Consider the following 21915-nt stretch of genomic DNA (forward strand, 5'->3'; position numbering starts at 1 on the left):
AGTGGGTGTTGGAGGCATTTGCAAAGAGCACAGGATCCATAGACTTCAGGTCCATGAACGGTGTTGAAACTCCCAGAGGGTCGCTTCAGCTGAGTGTAAGGGACTAATGAGCCAGTCTGACTGTTTATGGGCTGTGGTTAACCTCTTGCAAGTTAGGATTTCCTGTCGCCAGCAATGAGCTGTGACCGCCAGCACCACAGTGTTAATGATGAGGTAGGGGCTGATGAATGGCTGGACTCCAGACAGCAGCCTTCACTGGCAAAGAATCAAGTGGCTAGAGGGAGAAAAACATTGAAGTCTACAAGGGAAATAATGCAATCTCCAGAACCTATAATTCCCATGTTTAAAAAAAGAAAGGGATAAAGAAACTGGCGACAAATTCAAAACAAGTGAAGCTTTTATCTTTGCATTCTGAATAGAAGATTGTTCTTCAGCAAAACTGGCTGTAAAAGCCAGGCCAGTTAAAACAATATGCAGGCTGCTTGCCTCCAAGTAACCAGAAATTGTTGGCTCGGAGTAGCCTGTTCTGAGGAGCCAACCTGCTGGGAGACGTTATCCAAGCAACGGCTTGAATGTAATTCCTCCCGCTGTGGAATGGCTCTTTGGCAAATGAAGACCCTAATTAGAGATGGAAGGGTTTCTATTTTGTTTTTCTTTAATCCTTGCCCCGAGGCCTCTGCAATACAGCCATGTCTCTGCTTGCGTGGAGAGAAGTTTCCAGTTTCCCTTTGTAACAAAAATCCTCCACCTTTTTCATTTTTGTTTTCCCCTTCTTTTTGTCTTTTTTTCCCTTTTTTTTTTTTTTTTTTCCCTTTTTTTTTGTACAGAGTCAACAAACTAACAACAAGGGCCCACCACAGTCTGGGACCTTGAAACTAAACTAATCCAAAACCAAGGATAGCTGTTTGGAAGAAGGGACATATCATCCTGTATTAGGCAGCCATGAACATGGAAAGTTGCTAGTTAAACTGGAATACTGGCCCACCATGAAGATTTTTACTACTGAACTTACTACCCAGCCTGATTCCAGTAGTAGAGAAGGGAGGATCTCACAGAATCAGGAGTATCCTACTGGATTCCAAGGGAATCCCACATGACTTTCTGTTCATTCAGAAAGGTTGAAGTCTCTTACTAAGGGCTTACATGCCTTTCTGTAGTCTTGGATGCAGATGTTCATTCCTGCCAAAGAGGACAGAAGCTCCAGGGCAAAGGACTGCAGCACTTTGATATGTATAGAAATGAAAATACCTTTGCTTCTTCTCAACTCACCTTGGTCTATATCTGAGATATGGATTTATTGTTTCATTATCTCAGATAATTGTGTTATCTCTAAAATGTCCTTGTTCACAGTAGATACCTACCTATTGATGGTCAGCTTCCTGAGGGTGAGGCTAAGCAAGAGATATTTCCTATTCAATTGACTGAGGTTAGATGGAATTCTTACTAACAGTTTTTCAGAGTTTTTCCATTTCTCATTCTAAATGCAAGGCAATTCTTATAATTCTTTGTTTTCCTTTTTGATGTACATAAATACCAGTTTATAATTGTAAAGTTAGTATTCTATTAGAGCACATGCCTACAGGAGGAACTTCAGTACATTCTTTTTACACAGCTTGGGTACTGTTGGGATGCCTTTTTATAGTGGTCTGCATTAATAGTTTCTTTAATTTACAACTTCTCCAGTACTTTCTTATATCTCTGTTTTTTATTCTCTCAGCACCACAACATGCTTGCATTTATGTTTACACAATTATCTTAGATCTAGTTTGTTGTTTCTATCCATCTACTTTCAGTACACCCTCAGTACAAAGGTTAAGAATTATCTGGATTGGCTGCAGTGGTATTTTATCGCATATGATATAGTACATGTTTAGTACACAATTCCTAAAATACCCTCATCTTGTGACTATTATATTTAAAAGACAACTGTATTTAGAAGTTCTGGGAAAAGCTAGGAAAAGGGTTAAGCATCAATTGTGAATGCAGCCACCCAGTTCTTGCTGAGTGTGCTAGGTTCTCTGTGAATATGTAATCTAGTTCAAGACCCCAGTCCCCTCCTTTGATCTCTTCCAGTGTTCACCCTTCTCTCTGTGGCTGTGCCTTGTCATAGCAACAAGGCTGCTGGCCTGCAAAATGGTGATAGCAGAGGTCAGGGGTTTGGGAGCGGAGTCCCATGACTCTGAAATGTGCCTTAAGAGATGTGCAGCTGGCAGGTTTTGCTGTGTTCAGAATTAAATAAATGTCTTTTTCTTACTGTTTTTACTCTGTCTAGACTCAGAACTGATAAGTGTTTCTCCCTAACCCCAGAAAAGAGAGACACTTCACTTTTCTTCATTTTAACCATCTGACAGCCTCTCAGTACTGTGTGGTATGAATCACACTGGTGTGTATATATATTTTTGATGTGATTATGTGTTGTGTGAGGTGATAGATTTTTAAAGCTACAAGTACATAGCTTTTTAAGGTTTGGGTTGTTTGTTTTTTTACAGAAAGGTACATTGGTTTTAAATTGTGATTATGCTTTTAAATTTCAAAATGCTGCTTCACACGTTCTGTACTTCTTAATTGGTAACCAATTCTTGTAATGCTGTGTAATTCAAAATCTAAAGGACACGTGTATAAAACATATCTTTAAGGTGCCAGAGAAGTCGAGTATTCCAGTCAGGAATATTTTCAGAGTTATTCAGGAGTTTTATGCAGGTGTGACACATGGGCATTTGACTGTCTTGTATTCTGCTTTTGTTTTCAGACAGAAATATGAAAGTTCCTTTTTCATTATCTCAGAAAAGGTTTGAAATGGCATCCTGTTTATGCTTGGCTTAACTGAGTTTTTGGAATTACCAGGGAATTGTACATTAACAGGTCTGAAGCATCAGTTGGTTAATTTTTAACTTCTGCTGTTTGCAAAGTAGATGGCTGTCCTTTTCTCCTTCCTCCTCTGCCCTGCAGAATTGGCCTGTGGCCTGGCTTGCTAGCTCCAGTGTTGGTTCAAGGGACAAGGTATTTTTTGTGATTGATTGAGCCTGATAGCAGTGTTGGGGGAGAGAAGAGAGAGGCCTGGATTGTTCAGATGTTGTCTGTGTTCTGTGTGGCTCTGAGAGAAACAGGTCTTTTCATTTTCACAGTTGCAAAGAAAAGGTGTATTTGCACAATGGTGTGGGTTTTACGTAAGGCTCTTAATGATGAGCAGGTTTGGATTTTATTGCCTAGCTTCATGTGATGCCATTTCTGCCAGTAAAACAAGACACTGAACCTTTTCGTTGAAAATCTTGTTCCTTGGAGTCACAGAGTTTGCAAGTTGCATGTCACTGAGTGTTGCTTATATGTTACCAGTATGCTATGTGAGAGGCTGACTTCTCTTATTTCAAAGCACCAGAAAACAGCTGATGATAGAATCAGCTATGGAAAACGTTCCACTTAACACTGCTTGCATAATCCCACTCTTTTGTCAGATGAATGACCACTGACTCTGTGATGTAGAGAGATCTGACATGGACTGTTGGATCTGATGGGTTGGGAATATCCAGAAAATACTCCTCAATTTCAATAATTATTAGTTCATAGAGAAACTGACAGGGGAAAACCCTCAGAAATTGATAGAGGAAATTCAGGCTGGCTCATTTCTCAGCTAAATAAGGACGTACAAACCAGTTTTATTGACTACTCTGTTCAATAGTCTCTGCACTGATTTAGAGTAATATACTGTATTTTCTGCCCCAAAACCCAAGATATAGTGAAAAAAGGAATGGCAGTAGGAAAAAGCTGTTACAGCTGTTGGAGCTGTGCTGTTACCCTTAGTACTAGCAGCATTTTGCTTTTGGGATCCATAGGACTGTTTTCTGTGTACTATATCCTTACTCTTGTGCTTCCCCTCTTGATCATTTTGGAGGACCAACTATTAATGCTGGGTGGAATAGTTTGCTAAAAGCAGTTTACTGGTATCTCTACTGGTTATTCTTCAAACCATTGCCCATCCTCCTCTTCCCCAGCTTTATGAGTTTATTAACCCTGGGAATAAATCAACCTGCTCATGTAGCACATACCATAATTACAATTAATATTTGTTAACTAGAGTGTACTAGGTTCCAAGAAGATGATACCTAGAGTTGGGTGAACAATTGGACAAATCCAGGAAGAGAGATAGGTATTTTTTAATGTAAAAACATTTGCGAGAACATCATTTTATAACACCAGGATATATCTGTGGCTTATACAAGCAGCCAATACTTTTAAAGCATCCTTTTTTCCCTTCAGTCCATCAGTATTACCCAGGATGTTAACTTACAAAAAGTATATTTTTAAGTAGTAATCTGGCTCTACCAATAGCCATTTTCAGCAAAAGGTACTCTCTTAATAAATGTGTAATGCATTACTACGTTGATGTAAATGGCAGAGCTTGCAGTGCTTAATGAACTTTGATCTCCCTACCTATGGTTTTAGCCTCTGTCTTTCTCTCATCTGTAATTTATTCACTCTCTGAAATCCATTAGTTTAAAGTGTCATGTCCTCAGGTGCGAATACTACTGAATACTGTCAGGGAATTCTAACTCTGGCAAAGAAGTAATGTAATGAATAAAGGCTAGTGTTGTTGGTATGATTTTTCTCTTAAAGGGGAACCTTGTTAAGCAGCTTTTCTTATGATGGTTTCTCCACTGTTGCATACTAACTGAAGCATTAATTGGAATGAAACCATACTAGAAAGCAGAGGAGGAGATGTATACCATGTTCATATGTGCAATCATGCAAAGTCCTTCAAGATGTCAGGAAGGAGCTGAACTTACTGTTTTGACTGTTGTTGTTGTACCTGACTTGAATGAATAAGAGGAACAGAGCACCTGTTTAATAATTATCTGGTCCCTGGGGATGAAAGTTTGCCTCATCAAGGAAGTTGTTACTTCCTTACTGTATTTGCCTGGCCCACAGGGAGGTAGTGCAGAGCTCTTAAAATCTTTCTGGTGTTGAGGTAATAACTTAAAATTCCCCAGGCTTGGAGATGTGGAGGGGTATTTTTCGTGCACTTCTGTCATGTGCGTTTCCTCTTATCCTACCTAGATTACAAGGCCTAGTAAATTCTGCCAGATTTTAATCTGAAGCGATAGTTAATGTACATTTTATTGGTAATGTCCATTGTTCTGTATTAGCATAAACTGTACTCTGAGCCCAGAGATGGACTGGGAAGTTGTTGTCACTATGAACAAAGTGATCACTTGAATTACGATAAGTGCAATTACCATTTTTTTTGTTTGTTTTCTGTTACTCTTTACAAAAGAGGAAGAATACTGATACATTGCAATAGTCGTTTGTTTTAAGCCACAGAAGACAATCACAGAAAGAAATAGGCCTGGCAAATGAATGGGAATAGACCTGTGGAAATGTCTGATGGTTTGCTGCAAGTATTGCAAATGTAAAAGTAAAGCATATACTGTATTAGCTTCTTTTCCCCCCTGATCCAGCTTGTGTTTATTTTTGATGTAGTTTTGGTCACTTTGCTTGGAAAAATGATTTGAGGGATTCCAAATGCTGGCTAGCCCAAAAAGAAAAAAATCACGTGCTTATTATAGACTGGCATTATTTTAAGTGGGACTTAACATTGCTGTGTTATTTTGAGCTGCCCTGATTACTGAGTAGTGGACAGGGTATTTTCAAAGACGTTTTAATACCCTGCGGTGTTTTCGGGGACGCGGCAGGAGGGCCGCAGCTGCCGGCAGGTGTTTCAGGCTGCCCGGAGCCCCAGTCACAAGTGCTCTCTCAGCCGCCTGGAGCTGAGGGGAGCAGGGCAAAGCCCAGCGAACAGAAGCGCTCCCGCTCAGGCTCTGCTCGCACTGCTTTACTTCCCTGCAGAGTGCCCGCTTTTAAGGCCGAGCCGGAGGCGGAGGCAGCCGCGCTCTGATCTCTGGCCAGCGGAACCTGGCCCGTCAGGCGGCCACCAAGCCGCGGAGCCGGAGCCTCGAGCACCGGGCTCAGCTCCCCGTGCGGGCCGTGCCTCCTGGGCTGTGCCCTCGGCACCCGAGCACGGACATGGCTCTTCAGCACCTGCGGCCCCTTGCACAGGGATGGCCAGTGGCTCTGGCAGACCCCGGCAAGTTTGGCAGGAGCGAACGCCCCGCCTCTCCCTGGGTATGAGGATTTAAACCCCAGCAAGGAATAAAAGAATAAAACGTCCGCTTTTCCCCGTTCTGCCCGCGGCCGCCGGCCCCTTCCTCTCCCCTCCACGGCCGGGGACAGGCGGCGCTTCCGGCGCGGGGGCGCTGCGGCCGCAGGGGGGCGCTGTGCGGGGCCGCTGCTCCCTCAGGGCCGCGGGGGAAGGCGGCCGGGGCCTCGCCCGGCTCGGGCTGCGAGCTGCGCTTGGCCGCAGCGAAACGAGCAGCTGGCAGGATGGCCGGACGGGTCATCCCCATTTACCCTCCGCAGCGCGATTTTTTTACTCGGTCCTTTCCATCTCTTAACACCTGGTGGTGGAAACTTGCTGCTCGTTCAGCGTATTCACGCAATTAAGGAGTTATTATCATCGCTGATCTGTAAAATCTATTTAAAAATCTCTTCGGAGATCAAGGGGCCTTGCTTGTTGACTGATCATCCTGAAAAAAACAATCTAAATAGCCTGAACAGTTCTGTAAGCAGTGTGTGTCTGTGAGGGGTGCCTTCTAGGGAAACCTGGATGAGCCCTCACCTCAGGGCTGCTGCAAAGGAGAATGGGTGGTAGATTCCTTTTAACTCTTCCTCCCCAGCAGTTCTTAGTCATTAACCAGGTGCACCGACTTCAAAGGGGACAAATACCTGGTGGGCTGAGAAAAAGCTTCAGTCTGGGAGGTGGTTTCCCTCATGTGCTGTCTGATGGGTTTTGTTGATTTAAAATACTAGAATAGAGCAAATAAAGTGACCTTTATGTATTAAAACCAGCTTCTCTGTATTGGCCAACATTTTTTCAGGAAAATGCTGAGTAATGTTTCATACTTTATCACTTTTACTGGTTTCTCTTCTATCTCAATGTAAGTTCAGGTTCTGGTAATCTCTGTGGAGAGGCTTCTTGTTTAGTACTGTGATGGTGATAGCTGTCATTACTTGGAGAAATAGTTTCTTGTATTCTGTCTCCATAAAGGCAATAGGATTTTGAACAGTTATTGGGAATATCTGCATTGTGGAGCCATTGAGCAACATTTCAACAGTGCATACAGAGACACAGTGGCAGAAACAGGATAAAACCCTTGTGTTATCCTTGGTGGTTAAAATACTGTTTTCTCTGTCCCAGAGGAGTTTAATATCTTCAAATACCTTCTCTGTGCAGTTGGTAACTCCACATTCGGACTGTATTTGATGAAAAGCTCTGCACTTATGTAGCTCTGATCAGCATAAGAAGTGTATGCAACAGTTCTGACCTCTCATGGTCAGAAAAAGCAGTATTCTCTGAGGCACATTTTCAGATGGTGATATCCTAGTTTGTGAGAATGATACTGAAAAAATTTAAACAACCTGGTCCACCTTAATTTTTTACACTAGTGAGCTTGTCTCCACCCCAAGTCATAGGGAAGATGGTTTTTAATGGTACTTCCAAGTGAAATGGAGGGAAAACATACTTTTAAAAAAATTCTTGTATTTAAAGTCTTTAGAGGGTCTAAATATCATTTGAATTCCTTTGAAAGGTTGTTGAAAGAGGAATTTGAGAAGGAAGGAGCAGAGACACTATAGAAGCTTTAGAGAAGTTTAACTGTGTTCCATGCTGGTTCAGGAACTCCTGTTTGTAATTGTTCTGTCATTTATTTTAACTACACAGAAACACAAAATGTTAAGTTTTCTATCTGGAGATGAGGAGAGGGAGCAATTTCTGAGTTAAGAAGTTATCTTTTGGGGTGGGACTGAGGATGCTGTCTTTCTTATTGCAGGCAAAACGAGCAGTACAGCGAGGAGCCACAGCGGTCATCTTTGATGTTTCTGAAAACCCAGATGCCATTGATCAGGTATGAAGCAATGTCAGGCAGGAAGCAATGTAGGTGTTGGGAACCTGATAGAAAGGGAAAACATTGGGGAGTTAGATTTTTTTTTCTAGCTTTTGCTAGAATCCAGGTCTGGGATTACGGTTTTGAAAGAGGATGGAGGCAATTTTTTGTGGCCCATTATCTAATCAAGGAAGTTTTCTTTGCCCAGCTCTGTGTACAAAACACAGGATGTTTGGCTCTATCTAGCCTGTGATCAATAGTGTTGTTGAGCAGCTGCTGTTTTTGAGATTGCAAAATGACTTTCAAACCTGATTCTAAACAAGTTTCTTTTTAAAACATAACCATTTCTTTCTCATTTACAGCTGATGATTTCTGCCTATGTATTTTGTGGACAACCAGGGTTTTTTTTTCTTTTTCCAAGTCTTGTTATAACTTTTGTCTTTTTATTTGAAGTGGGTGAGGTAATAGCCCTATGAAAGGTTTTAACACACTTCAGTCAATTCTGAGTTATTTCAGTGAAGAAACATAAGCACAAAAATAGTCTTCATTTGGTTTAGTTCTGTTTTGTCTTGAAACAAAACTGCTGTTTCTGTTACAGCAGAAACAAGTGGAGCTGAAGGTTTTTAAGTGCAGCCTATATTTCTTGTGGGAAATGAGAGATCATCAATGTTTACATTAAAAAAGCTGGCTTTAATTCTGAAGTGAGCATCTGTTGGACAAAGGAATCAGAAGACCCTGTGCAATGGATGTGGTCTCCATGTGCATCAAAGTTGCAGCCTTGATCTTGAAAACGTTCACAGGGATATTTTTTCCCCTTTTCTACACAGGAAAAATATCTTCACAAAGATGTGATCTGTTTTTTTCTGGTTTTTAACTCTGTGTTACAGCTTCTGGTTACTTTCAGCCACCCTCCTCTGGACTTGGGGAGCTGAGTTACTGTCTCTTGCTCTTTTCCTTCTAACAGCAGCAGCTTTCCTTGCTTGATTATAAATAATAAACTGGGTGCGTCTGTCCCCAAGAGCTGGGAAACTAGTTTAGTGGGTATTTGAGTATTTCAGGTGTACCAATAAAGTGGAAGAAGGTTAGTGGCTTAGAGCTGTAGCTGACAGAGTAAGTAGGCTCTGTTAGATGAAAGAGCAGTAGCCTGTGGAAACACTGGCAAACAGGAGAGAAATTACTGGATGTAGCTTTCATACTCTGAAAGTAATTTACTGGATTGGCTCTGTTCTCATGCTGCTCTGGACGCTTGTTTTTAATGGATTTTGATTCTCATTTAAAGTCTTCAGAACCCTTAGCATCAGGAGTGCTAAGTAATTTGTCTTGAAAATAAGTACCATTTTGGCAGTTGTAATGGAATTGTGGAAGACCATGACAGATAACAGTGGAGGGAAAACTGACATGAGGTAATCTGAAGTATCTTTGGTTCAGATGGAAATATCCTCAGACACTAAGGGGAGCTGTTTAGGAAGTTTTCTCATGTATGCTTGTTACCAAGCATTAGAACAAATAAGGGAGATTGCATTGAAAGGGAGGAGTGGAGTATTATGAAAGGCAGTCCCTCCTTCCAGTCAATGAACAGAAATTGGAGGCAGGCCTGACCAGAAGAGTTGTCCTCAGATAATTTGGTAGATGCCAAATGAAAGGACTTTGCCTAAATGGGGTTTATTCCCATGGATCTGAGTATCTTCTGCTGTAAATTGAGAATGAAACTTTTATTTTTAGAAACACTCTTTGAAGTCTGACTTGTTTCTTAGTTTTACTTTTACTTTTTGAAGACAAGTAACAGCACCCAGAGCATCATGTTTAGCAAGAATTTGACAATGTGCAAAAATGACTGAGGAGCTGGGAGAATTCTCTCTTAGATGAGAAATCATGAGAGAGTATGTGTCTGGGAACAGGACAGCATTTGGATTTGGCCCTAGGCCAACAAGGCATGTAGACACATAGGATCCCTGAATACTTCAGTTAGTTTGTAGGTCATCACAAGATACCTGCCTTAAAAGTAGTTTGCTCAGTGTTCTCAGAAAATCCATCAAATACTAGGGAGAATCAGTTTTTATGTCTCAGTGAAATCATCACCTGGTCAGTTTAAGTAGAGTCCTTTAATCAGGATGATGGACCAGTCAGCTGGTAATTTCTACATGGTTTAGCCAGAACTAACAGGTAGCTATCAACAATGCAGATATGTTAATCTCAGCCATAAGATACTCTTATTCTGTTTGCTCACACTCTCATTCCTTTCCCCTGTACCATTTCCATCTGCTTGTCAGTGCATTGTTTGTTTTGTATCAACCATCCTCTGTACTTGTGTTTTTCTTGTAAGTCAGAGTAAGCTAGATGAATTTATCTTGTTGGTGCCATTTTTTAACAGAACAGTTCTCTTGTCTAGTTATTACTCTCTCTGGTATATAATTTAGCAGATTATTTTTCTGGATTTGTTGGCCAGAGAAGTTGCACATTGTCTACACTTGAAGGTGTTCAACATCTGTCTGGATAAAGCCATGAGAAGCCTGATTTGATGTCATAGTTGACCATGCCTTGACCAGGAGGTTGGGCTCATGACATGCCTTCCCACACACATTATTTTCTGATTCTATGATCTGGCCTTTTTGACAAAACATAGCTGGATGTGGAAGGAAGTTTCAGGGTGAATTGTGTAGTCTACTGAAATACTTTACTCTTTTGAGGCCCCTCATCCTGTAGTCAATAGGTCTCATGGTTGCTAGAACTCAAGTAATTTTGAATGAGTTTGTAGAGATAAACATCAGAAGTTACTAACTTAACTTGGCTAGGTACAAAGAACCTGAAAGGCAGAACTCTGATATGAGATTGTTCAGAAAGCTGAGTAGATTTATATGTGAATAATGTTGAAATTGAAAGATTGATGAAATGTAGCAGGGACAATTTCTTTGGAATGTGCAGATTTTTATTCTTCCTCATTGTGAGGTTTAACTTTACAGTATTGATATCTGCAGTGATATATAATGCAGCCAAGTTAAAGCTGCTGTTCAGAAATAGCATTTGCTTATCCTTAATCTTAGTTTTGGTCCATAAAAGAAAATAAGGCAGCATAAGTCAAAAGTTCAATTCAGGTTTAATTCTGTAGAATACTTAACTAAAGGTCTGTGCTAGAAGAGAACAATTGGTGCTTGAAATCAATTCCACGTTCATACTCCTTAACCATTCTCTGCATTATCCAGAAGGAAAGTGGTTTTCCTGAAACATGCCTTTTGATCAGACTCTTTTCTTTTGTTCTAGCTGAACCAGGGCTCAGAGGACCCTCTGAAGAGACCAGTGGTGTATGTGAAAGGTGCTGATGCTGTCAAGCTAATGAACATAGTTAACAAGCAGAAAGTGGCACGGGCCAGGATTCAGCATCGCCCCCCACGGGTGAGACTTTCAGATCCTTTCTCTGGGTATCGCAGTGCTGTTGTTATTGCAGGCAGGGCTTGCTCACTGCACTGGGGATGAAGATGTTCTGATGCTCTTTATGTGCATTAATACATGTGAAATTCTGTTGACCTAAATAAACTGAGTAACTGCACTGTGGACAAGCAGCTGTACCTGGTGTAAGTATGGAATCCACAATGTGGCATCTGCTGTCTTTCAGAAGGATGCTTTTGAATATAGAAATGGCTAAAAAAATTACACAGTAGAAGTTCTCCTTGATTAAGTAACTTAGTTATTGTACACTCCTGATGGTTCAGTTTTGGAAGGTGGCTTGCCCTATGTTAACTAATAATTCTGTGTAGTATTTTAAACATGGATGAATTATGATATTATCTGATTAACTATGAGATTATATGATATTTGTAATTGTAATATAAAATAGTTTTTCTAGACTTTTTTTTCCTGACACTCTACATACAGCTTACAGAAGAACAAAACTAGAGGTCATCCATGTCCCAGTTACTACTTTGGTTTTGGGGGTTGTTTTGGTTTTTTTTCTTTAATGGAATCCTTCTGTTAAAAAATGTATTTGAGAAGTGGGCCATTTTTTGAAAATTCAGATGTTGATTTTCAGTCACTTACGTGCATAAGCAACCCAGTAAGCTGTAAGAATTTGTTTTGGTGTGATTCACTGAGTTAAAAAACCTGGATTTTGCAGTTCAGAGACTGTAAACCTGACATCTCATGATTGGCATTCTGTGTATTCCATTCACTTGCAGTGGCATGTGAAACACAGGTTTTGTCTCATAGAATCCCAGTTAATGAACAGAACAATGTGTACTCTGACTTCTGCTGTTCTGAGCATGTACAGTTGGCAATGGCTCCTGAGAAGTTAGAAAGAAACAACAGATTTGAGTATGATCTAAAGGAAGGAAAAATAATGCCTTTGTTTTAATTTTTAAGCAACCCACCGAGTACTTTGATATGGGAATTTTCCTGGCCTTCTTTGTGGTTGTGTCTCTTGTTTGCCTCATTCTTCTCGTCAAGATCAAATTGAAACAGCGACGTAGTCAGGTAAGAACAGTAATGGGAATTCACCAAATGCTAAAAGTTAGCTTCTCTTACTTTGTCCTAAAATGTGCTCACAACTTTTAGAAATGCAGGATGCTCACTTATAACTGCCATCTTGGTGGCTCTGTGGTTTTATCCATGTGTGTAGGCATTTGGAAGAACTTGGAAATATCTTTAAAGGAGATTTACATTGATCTGTGATATTTGTTCAGTTAAATCCTGAAGTGAAAACAGTACAGAAGCAGTCCACTTAGCCACTGGGAAGAAAGAACATTTCTGGTTGTTCACAGGTTATCAGCAGCACTGGTATGCTTCTAAATGAGTCCAGACTCTTGCTGCTGTATTGTGGAGAGGATCGAAAATAAATCACAAATCTTTTCAATAGGATAACATCTACTGAAGTGGGGGGGTTTTCAAGGTAAAAGTTTAGTTAGGAGAAATTCCAGGTGACATACTTTATTTGTCTGTACTCCAGTTTGTACTGGAGGAAACGATACAGCTAACTTAAAATATTTCATTTCAGGCCCTTTCTCAAGTATTGCTCCAGGTAATATGGTGATAACAGCATATTGGGGCATTACAGTCAATACTGACATAGAAGAAAAAGTTCCTGGCCAAGTTTTATATGTTGGCTTGAGTAGTTGCTGCTTATGAATTGAGCAGTTGCAGTGTATCCCATTTGTCAGTACCTTCACCCAGTTCTAATTCAGAGTAGTTTGTCATTCTCACTTCTGCATGTGGCATACATTCTTTTCATGAGGCTTCTGATCTGAATTCTAATTAGCCTTCTCTTTGTTTAATTTAAGAAATTATACATCAGTTGGACCTGACATTTAAGATATGTAATGGTGGTGTTTCTCTGCTTCTGCACTCTAGTCCCTTACACAGCAGCATTGGCTTTTTTTTTTTTTTCCTTTTTTCTTTTCTTTTTTTTTTTCCTTTCTTCTCATGTAGAATTCCATGAACAGGCTTGCAGTGCAAGCACTGGAGAAAATGGAGACCAGGAAGTTTAAGTCCAAAAGTAAGGGACACCGAGAAAGTAACTGTGGAGCACTGGATACACTCAGTAGCAGCTCCACCTCTGACTGTGCCATCTGCTTGGAGAAGTACATTGATGGGGAGGTAAAGGATGAAAGGTTTCTTCACCACGGGCTGGGAATGGAGGTGGTTTTAGCACTGTGGTACGTGGCTGGCTGTTGGGTACATTGTGTGCTGAGATGGTGCAGTTTGTCAGTTTGATCACACGGAGCAGCCAGCTTTGCCTCAGCTGCATCCTGCAGCTCTAAATTATCCATGCTCCAAAGTGAGAGGTGCAGGATCCCATTTGCAAGTCGCTAGCTCCACTGTTCTTGCATTTCTGAAGAACAAGTCACAAAGAAGTCAGGGTTGCCTCAGCAGTTATTTCTCTGGGTTAATTTGACAAGTCATGCACAAAGATGATGCATGCAAGCTCCATTGGAGGTAAGGAATATCCGTAGCATTTTACTTTTCAAGATTTGATGGCACCCTGTCTTTAAAACGTCAAGTACACAGCACTGCTAGGAAACTAAAGGAGGAGAAGGAAGAGAGGTCAAAACATTCAGCAACAGTTTTTTGACTCCTCACTATCTAATACTATCACTGTATTGATATCGGGGCTTGGTGTCCATGACAGTTCTACCCAGAGGAAGCAATGAAAGAAGGGGTGAAATAGAAAATGGACTTCTTAAAATAAATAAAATAGAGGCAGTCAATATTCACAGCTCTCAACTTCCATTAGAAAGATTGTGTGAGGACATTTTATTTTGAAATTATTCATAAAAGAGTCATAATTTTTAGGACAATAGAAAATACCAGCTGCAAGGTACAAATAGAAAGTTTAATGACGTTAGCTGATGGGAAATTATTAAGAGTAGCAAGGATTAAGGGAGACAAGGACTTGAAAAGAGTTGTACAGACTGACTGGAGAAGAAATTCAGACATGAACTTCAGCTTGAAGTGAGACATAGGGAAGAGCTTCACATGTATTGAGGATGGGTTGGGAACTGAGCATTGCTATTCAAGAACAAGATCTTACTGCTTTAGATAGCTTTGTGAAAGCAAATTGGTGGCAATTTAACTGCTTTGTGGCAGTTGAAAAGGCAAATCAGATACTAGATATGAGATGGGAAAGTCTAGAGAACTGAACAGAAAACATAATTACACCACAGTGTAAGTTTTGTCATGTTATCACTTTGAGTACTGTGTACTTCTAACCTCACCTCACAAAAGATACAGAATGGAATCAAAGGTGCTTCAGGAAAGGATAGTCACAAAATGGTCAAATATTTTGAATGGTTTCTGTAAAAAAAACCAAATGATTGAGTTGGCTCTTTAGACCCAGATTACTTGGGGACAGCGGGGAATACAAAGTTGTGTGGTGTTTCTCCACCAGGAGGTAGTAGTTCTGTGGAACTCTTTCCAAAGCATGTTAGAAATAAAAAACCTAAGCTCATGGGGAGACATGAACAGTACTTGGAAGAAAGATTTGTTGCAGGTTTCTGAGACATCCATCAGGCTCAGGAATTCCTGTAAACAGATCATAGCTGAAGGATAAGAGTCCTGGGCAAGGGAAAAAGTATCATAAACTGTCTTGGTTTTGCTGTTACCCGAGTGTTTTTCATTGTGAATAATTGTAGGAAAGGTACATCATAATCTTGATTTGTTTTTTTTTTAAAAGTTCATTTAATATATTAAGGAAAACTTTGGTGATGGCCTTCTTAAAGGTATTGGGTCATACAGACATACTACAAAAAGTGTCCTAAAGAAATGTCCTATATCTGCATGGAGTTCTAAGGTGCCTGCAGACTATTCTTTTAGAGACAGCTGAGCACTAGCTGTTGTGCTCTTGGCTGTCTTGATGCCATTTTTTTCCTTCTTAGCACTTCAAGACTAGGAATTGCTCCATTTAGTAGCCAGATTGAAAAAACTAGGAACAAAGTGTGAAAAATTCACTTGTTAAGAGGAAGTGCTCTTTCATGGTCCTTCATCTGTTTCTTTAGGAACTGCGTGTCATTCCTTGCACTCACCGATTCCACAAGAAATGTGTGGATCCTTGGCTGCTGCAGCATCACACCTGCCCTCACTGCCGCCATAACATCATAGGTAAGTGCTGCAGTGTGGATGCTCTGGTGTGTTGTTTCAGACAGCATAAAAGGTGAAATTAAAATTGTGCCTCTTTGTGAATCTCCATGGAGCTCTCAGTTGTTATTGTAACACAGCCCTGGAAATACCGTTGGCCCCAAACTCTTTGAGAGCAGCCGAGTGCCCCTGGCATAACCTTGGGGTGGGGATGATGCCCAGCTGAGGGCAGTGTTGTGCAGCCCTGAGTGCAAGGATATGTTTTCCGTCGGGAATTACAAAGAAAACAGTGTATGGGCTTTTATTTTTCCATGGTGTTGTAATTTGGAATGTGGTTTCCCTTACTTGCCCTCTTCCTGCTTTCATTTCCTCTGTCTTAAGAAAGTTTTCTGTCGCTGCACATTTATGTGAAAATGTGTAAAGTGACAATTTGAGCAATGACTTCCAGTCTCTCTCAGCCTCTGCAAGATGTAAGCAAAAGATTTTGTATACATGAGAACAGTATCTGAAATAAATTCACTTCTTTTGCTTTTTAAGCAAATACATTTTGAGTGTTTCAGTGATTTCCAGACATGCTTTTGACTTTTGTTTTGCTCTTATTTCCTTCTGTGTAAAAAATTGGTGCATAATGTAATGACATGGGGAAAAAAAATACCCTTCTTTCTTGCATAAACTATATTCCATTTTATTCCCTACTATTTCTACTTCTCCATTCTTATTTCTCTCATTCAGAACAGAAGAAGGGGAATGCAGCTCCAATCTGTCTGGAATCCATCAACCCAGCACGCGGCCGGCAGCAGAGGGTGATTCTGCCTGTTCACTACCCGGGCCGAGTGCACAGGGCAAGCCAGATAACAGCGTATCCCACTCGGACAAGCATGGACCCTCACGGAAACCCCATCACCTTGCTGACAGTTGAGCGACATGGTGAACAGAGCCTCTACCAAACCCCATCCCCAGCCTATATTCGCAGTTATCAGCCCATTCATTTGGACCATGCTTTAAACACACATCACTGCAGCCTGGAGCACAGGGCTTACTCTCCAGCTCACAACTTCCGAAGACCCAAGTTTGGTGGACGCAACTTTTCCAAAGCGGCGTGCTTTTCCCGATACGAGACCATGTATCAGCACTACTACTTCCAAGGCCTTAGTTACCCTGAGCAAGATGGACAGCTTCCAGCTGGCATTTCCTCAAAGGGTCCTTCCCGTGCCTTTCAGCCTGGTAGCAGCATGCTTTTCCCTCCTGTGGTACATGTAATGCCCTCGTCCCGCTTGGAGAGTGGCAGTACCTCCAGCTTTAGCTGCTATCACGGTCATCGCTCAGTGTGCAGTGGGTATTTGGCTGACTGCCCCGGGAGTGACAGCAGCAGCAGCAGTTCTGGTCAGTGCCACTGCTCCTCCAGTGATTCCATGGTTGACTGCACCGAGGTCAGTAACCAGGGGGTTTACGGGAGCTGCTCCACCTTCCGCAGCTCTTTGAGCAGTGACTATGACCCGTACGTGTACCGCAGTAGGAGCCCTTGCCGAGTGGGTGAGGTTGGTGGTGCAAACAGGGGTGCAATTGTGCTTTTGGAGGGCCCCCACCAGGACGAGCTTCCAGCTCACGGTCATGGTATGGTGGGTGCTGACTGCCGGCCTGTGCCAGCTTCTTCCTCAGGGGACCAACTGTCTAATTGCAGCATGGATATGAACTATAGCAGTAATTCCTCACTAGAGCACAGGGATCCAAATGGCACTACCTCAGAGGGAGGACCTGAGGCCGCTCCTGGTGCTGCCTTGGATGTTAAAAGGAACTGGAAGAATCCAGAGATAGCAGGGTCGATTTCAGAGCAGGCATGCGCATGCTGCTTTGAATTCCAGCACTCTGCCCTGGAGCCTAGCAGTGGGACAGCTGACTGTAGTGCACTCTTCCTTAGCTCCCCACTTTGGGGGACATGTGGCCAAGGAATTGAACCACAGTCAGGGAACACCCCAGGCTTGTACAGTATTAACCCAGACCACTTACATAGGACAGATGGGGTAAAATATGAGGGGTTGCCCTGCTGCTTCTATGAAGAGAAGCAGGTAGCCTGTAGTAGCAACAGTGGCAGTGGAGGTGGTGGCTGCTATACAGAAGACTATGCAGTGAATGTGCAGTACACGCTTCCTGATGACACCATGCCAAACTGCTGTAAGGGTGTATGTGATCTGGGTCAACGCATTCCCATAATTCCTGAAGACAGAGACTGTGAGCTGATTCTACCGCCAGAGCACCAAGGGACCCACATAGGAGGCTGTAGCTCCTGGGATGGAACACCTGAGCTAGACACTTACCTGCACTGTCAAGGTATTGGAGAGGTACAGGTTGAGAGGGAGGTGTGCTATGAGGCATCATCATTCCTGCGGCAGAACTACTCTCAGGAGGAGGAAACTGGAATGCCCTTTCCCAGTCCCACTCTGAACTCACAGAAGTTTATGATGACCACAAAGGCCACAGGTAACATATGTGCTTTTTTTGATTACTTGCTACCTTTCTGTATTAGTGTATGAAATGCTGCCAGCTACCTAGGTACCTGCAGCCATAAAGGTCACTCTATCCTTCACATAAGGGCAGGTTATTGAGTAACCATTCACCCCAAAGGATTATTCCCTGGTTACCTGTTCTCATTTGGTCAAAGCTGAGGAGGAGATGATAGCTTACTAATTAACCCTATAAAAGCTTTCATGCTCACCTTTTGTGGGGAGGGGCCCGCATTTCAGTTCCCACAGCAAGGGACACAGTGCTAGTTGTGGCAGCTGTGGTGAGTTGCCTAAGCAGGCAAGGCCACTGTGAGAAACAACAGACAAGCTGAAGGGGTTTTTTTTAAAAAAGGTGAAAATCTTTGCCATAGAAGAGTATGTGGGAAAGTCTCTGCTGTGGACGTAGACAAGGGGGAAAAAATAACCACTCACAGAAAGTGAGGGATATTTCTTAACTGCCTTGCCAGGGTTATTTTAAAGGGTGTTGATAGAATCACAAGGTGGTCTAGTTTGGAAGGGCCGTAATCTAGTCCAACCCCCTGCTCTAAGCAGACCAAGCTGAGACCAGATTTAGTCAGACCAAATTTATCCAGTCAGGCTGGTTAAACCTTCAGGGACACAGAGTGCAGTCCCTTTCTGGACTCCTGTGGCTGTGCTTGACTGCCATTATAGTCAAAAGATTTTCCTTGTATACAGTCTGAACATCTCAACTTAACTTCCTCACCTCTTGTTCAGAATGCATGTCTGTGAAGACTGTGGTTTCATGACTGGGACAACCTCCATGTAGTTATTGCAAAGCTGCTAGGGATGCCTTTACTGCAGGCTGAACAGCCCAGATCCCTCAGCCTCTTCACACCAAGTGCTCCAGCCCTCTGAGCATCTTGGCTCTCTGCGAAACTCCAGTCAGTGAGTGTCTTGTTCTGGGGGCCCAAAACTGTATGCAATATTCTAGATGCAATGTTCCTTAGTTTTCTTTATCCTTTAGGTGCTGGATCTCATCCCTTGGAGAGGAGCCAAATGAGTGACTAGACCTGTCCAGATGATCCCAGATGGAGAAGCGGAGCTTATCAGAGACTCCAAATTCTCATGGACTTAATTTTTTTTAAGCTTTGACAAACACACAAAAGTGGTAATGTGGAGAAGTCCCTCCCCTGCTTCCTCTGTGTTCACATCAGTTTGATTGTCTCCTTTGTCCCTCCTGCCTGAAGCCTTCAGGCCTTGATTTGTGTGCAAAGCCCATGTGGGACATGGTGTGGAGCATTTCTGAGCTCTAGTGCCATTTCTATATTAATGACAAAGTGTTATTTATATTTTCTTTTTAGAAGTGACCTCTTGCTGAGAGGTAACACAGTGTGTTAAATAAGCCAGGCTATGTGTAGATGCTGTTATCTCCTACTTGAAGGAGTCCAGCCTTTGATAAGCTCAGGGCTACACCTGCCTTAGAAACCAGATAGCACCTTGAAATATAGTAATCCAGAGGGATACAGCTGCTGAATGGATGCTCAGATACTGACTAATCCCAGTAGCAAATCCTAGCAGCCAGCAAGTTCCAAGAGCGATTTTTGAGGGAGGTGAGGCATTGGACTGTCTCCTTTCTCCTCTTCCCTTCTCCCCCCTTTCATGCTGCCCTGATGGTTTGGCTAGGAAGGTGTCCTGCCATTAGGATAAGTTTCAACAGAGTGGGGGTAAGGAAACTGATAGCTCAGAATGTTCTCATCCTCACTTCCTGTATTTAAACCATGGACCTCATTGTATCTTCTGACCAGTGAAGAATGCTGGGGACCTCTCCCTCAAACAGATGCTCGAACAAAGTGCTTAGAAAGGGTATTATTACCTTTGTAGGTAATGAACTTTTCCTTCCATAGGAAGTTTTTCAGGCACCTGTAGCCCCTGTTACAGCTGTGAGGAATGCTGGCATGTGCAGGAAAACAGCTTGCAGTGTGCTTGCAGCTTTGCTGGCTCATTTTGGAAACAGGGTTTGTTTCCTTACAGGCTGCAAGCATGCCTAAGGGAAGCAGTGCTTGTCTCCTTTTGTGCGTGTGGGAAAGTGAGGGACTTGGTTTAATCATTGTTTTCTTCTTTGCTGTGGTTGATGTAGCTTCCATAGATTGATCCATTTTAAAGGTTTCTTGGGCCCAGCTGGTTGTGCTTCATTTTTGTCTTGTGTACAGAGTGCTCTCTGTACCCCATTAGCCTGGGCACATACTTTTGTTCTTGTTCTTGTCCTAGTGGGGATGTTTTTTATCATGAGATAATGTATGTCGTCACTTCTGATAGCAATTGTTTCCTGTGGAAACAGCAGCTTCTGAGTAAGAGGCTACCATAGCATGGGTTAAATAGCCTGTCATGCTGCATGTGCCTGAGGACACAGTGTCATCCTGTGGTGTATTCACAGCAGGAATTCTTCTAAAGGGAAACTAAGTATTTAATGCCCACAGTGCCAGTCTTCTGAAAAGATTTGTCCTAAGTTCAGTACACTTTGGAGGTACTTCAAAGACATGAAATAGAGATGTACACTTCATATTCTGCCAAAGCAATGTCCTTGACAGCACTGGGCTGGTTGTGAGACCCAGCAAAGCCAACTTGTATGCTCTGTAGTCCCAAATGAACTATTTTAAAAAAAGGAAACATTTAAGAAATAATAAATACATTAGTCTATTTCCTTTTGCTTTCATACCCAGTAAGTTAGGAAACAAGTTCCGTCTAAAGGAATTCATATTACATCTTTTCAGTCTACAAGCACCAAAATTCAGCTGTTCAGAGAATTAATACAAGGCAATATCTGGGTATAAGATTAAAAGAAAAGTTTCAATAAACACGTTTTCTGTGTATGAAGCTTATTAAAAACTTATTCATTCTCTGAATGACTGAAGTAAGTGGTATGTGTTGGGAGAACAAACTCTGAAGGTTTGTGATTTTTTGGATTTTTTTTTTTGTTTTTAAGTCTTACCCTCTCCTTCCTCCACTAAAAAAGAAATGTGTTGTAGAAGCTATGGTATACTAGCTTGGTTATTCTGCTTGGTGTTTTGTAAAGGCCACCTAAGATCCATTGTACTCTGTAACTAAAACACCATATTATGGTAAAAGTGGTTCTTAAAGATTGGAATATTCTGGCTCATGGTGATCCCAGATCTACTGGTCCCACACATTGTGGAGATCTCTGCTGGTACAAGTCTCTGCAGGCCATACCACAGACATCCTACACCTGCCTTCTGTGCTGGGTCTGACATGTAATAGAAAACTCTATGTCCAGACTTAAAGGCTAGCTGGCCATGATAGATGGTTTTTATAACAAAATGCCTTTCTACTACTTACATGAACAGTTGTGTTTGGCTCATGAGGCACTATTTAAAATGTTTTTAATTAAAATTGTCTTATAGCACTTAAAATTGTTTTGTATAAAATTTGCTGTAAAGATTTGTAATATGGTCAAAGGGCTCTTTCTCCTTCATTACCATTTTTAAAAATGTTTTAAAAGCTAGAAAGCATCTTGTATATATTCTGTATATGTATAGCAGCACATTTCATGTATGGAAATATGTTCTCAGAATATTTATTTACTAATATATTTATCTTAAGCCATGTCTTATGTTGAGAGTGTGTGACATTATTGTAATAATCATTGAAAATCACTAACACGAGGCCCTGTAAATACATGATAATTGCACACAAAGATTTTACAGTACTTGCCGACCAAAAATGATTTAAGACAAGTGTAGTTACTTGCAGTTTTGTAAGAAAGTGTACAAATGTCTGTATTAAAAGAAAAAAAAAAAAAGGCAAAACCACACAAAAAATACAGTTTTATTGCATATACATGTGGGAGTTGTCCTTCTTGTTTTGGGGGAAAGGACATAGATAGCTATTCTCCTCAAAGTATACAGTATATAGATAGACTGAGATGAACTCTAATAACATTT

At 41.6% G+C, this 21915-nt stretch overlaps 1 protein-coding gene across 2 annotated transcripts in view; it reads left to right on the plus strand.

Annotated features, from left to right (window-relative positions):
• ZNRF3 (zinc and ring finger 3) overlaps window positions 1-21811 on the plus strand; it is a 66140-nt gene extending 44329 nt beyond the window's left edge. Inside the window, exons 3-9 of one of the 2 annotated variants that reach the window (XM_005524343.3) lie at window positions 7881-7955; window positions 11193-11324; window positions 12288-12398; window positions 13350-13517; window positions 15416-15518; window positions 16227-17972; window positions 18981-21811. In XM_005524343.3, the coding sequence (XP_005524400.2) occupies window positions 7881-7955; window positions 11193-11324; window positions 12288-12398; window positions 13350-13517; window positions 15416-15518; window positions 16227-17972; window positions 18981-19024 (2379 nt within the window). In that variant the 3' untranslated portion in view covers window positions 19025-21811. The remainder of the gene's footprint in view (window positions 1-7880; window positions 7956-11192; window positions 11325-12287; window positions 12399-13349; window positions 13518-15415; window positions 15519-16226; window positions 17973-18980) is intronic. The other variant, XM_014253835.2, reaches the window with a different exon arrangement.
• The last annotated feature ends 104 nt before the right edge of the window (window positions 21812-21915 follow it).

The sequence above is a fragment of the Pseudopodoces humilis genome, chromosome 20 (assembly GCF_049639895.1).
Source record: "Pseudopodoces humilis isolate 2021_Gansu_Grassland_sample_001 chromosome 20, ASM4963989v1, whole genome shotgun sequence".
In the NCBI taxonomy this organism is placed as follows: Eukaryota; Metazoa; Chordata; class Aves; order Passeriformes; family Paridae; genus Pseudopodoces; species Pseudopodoces humilis.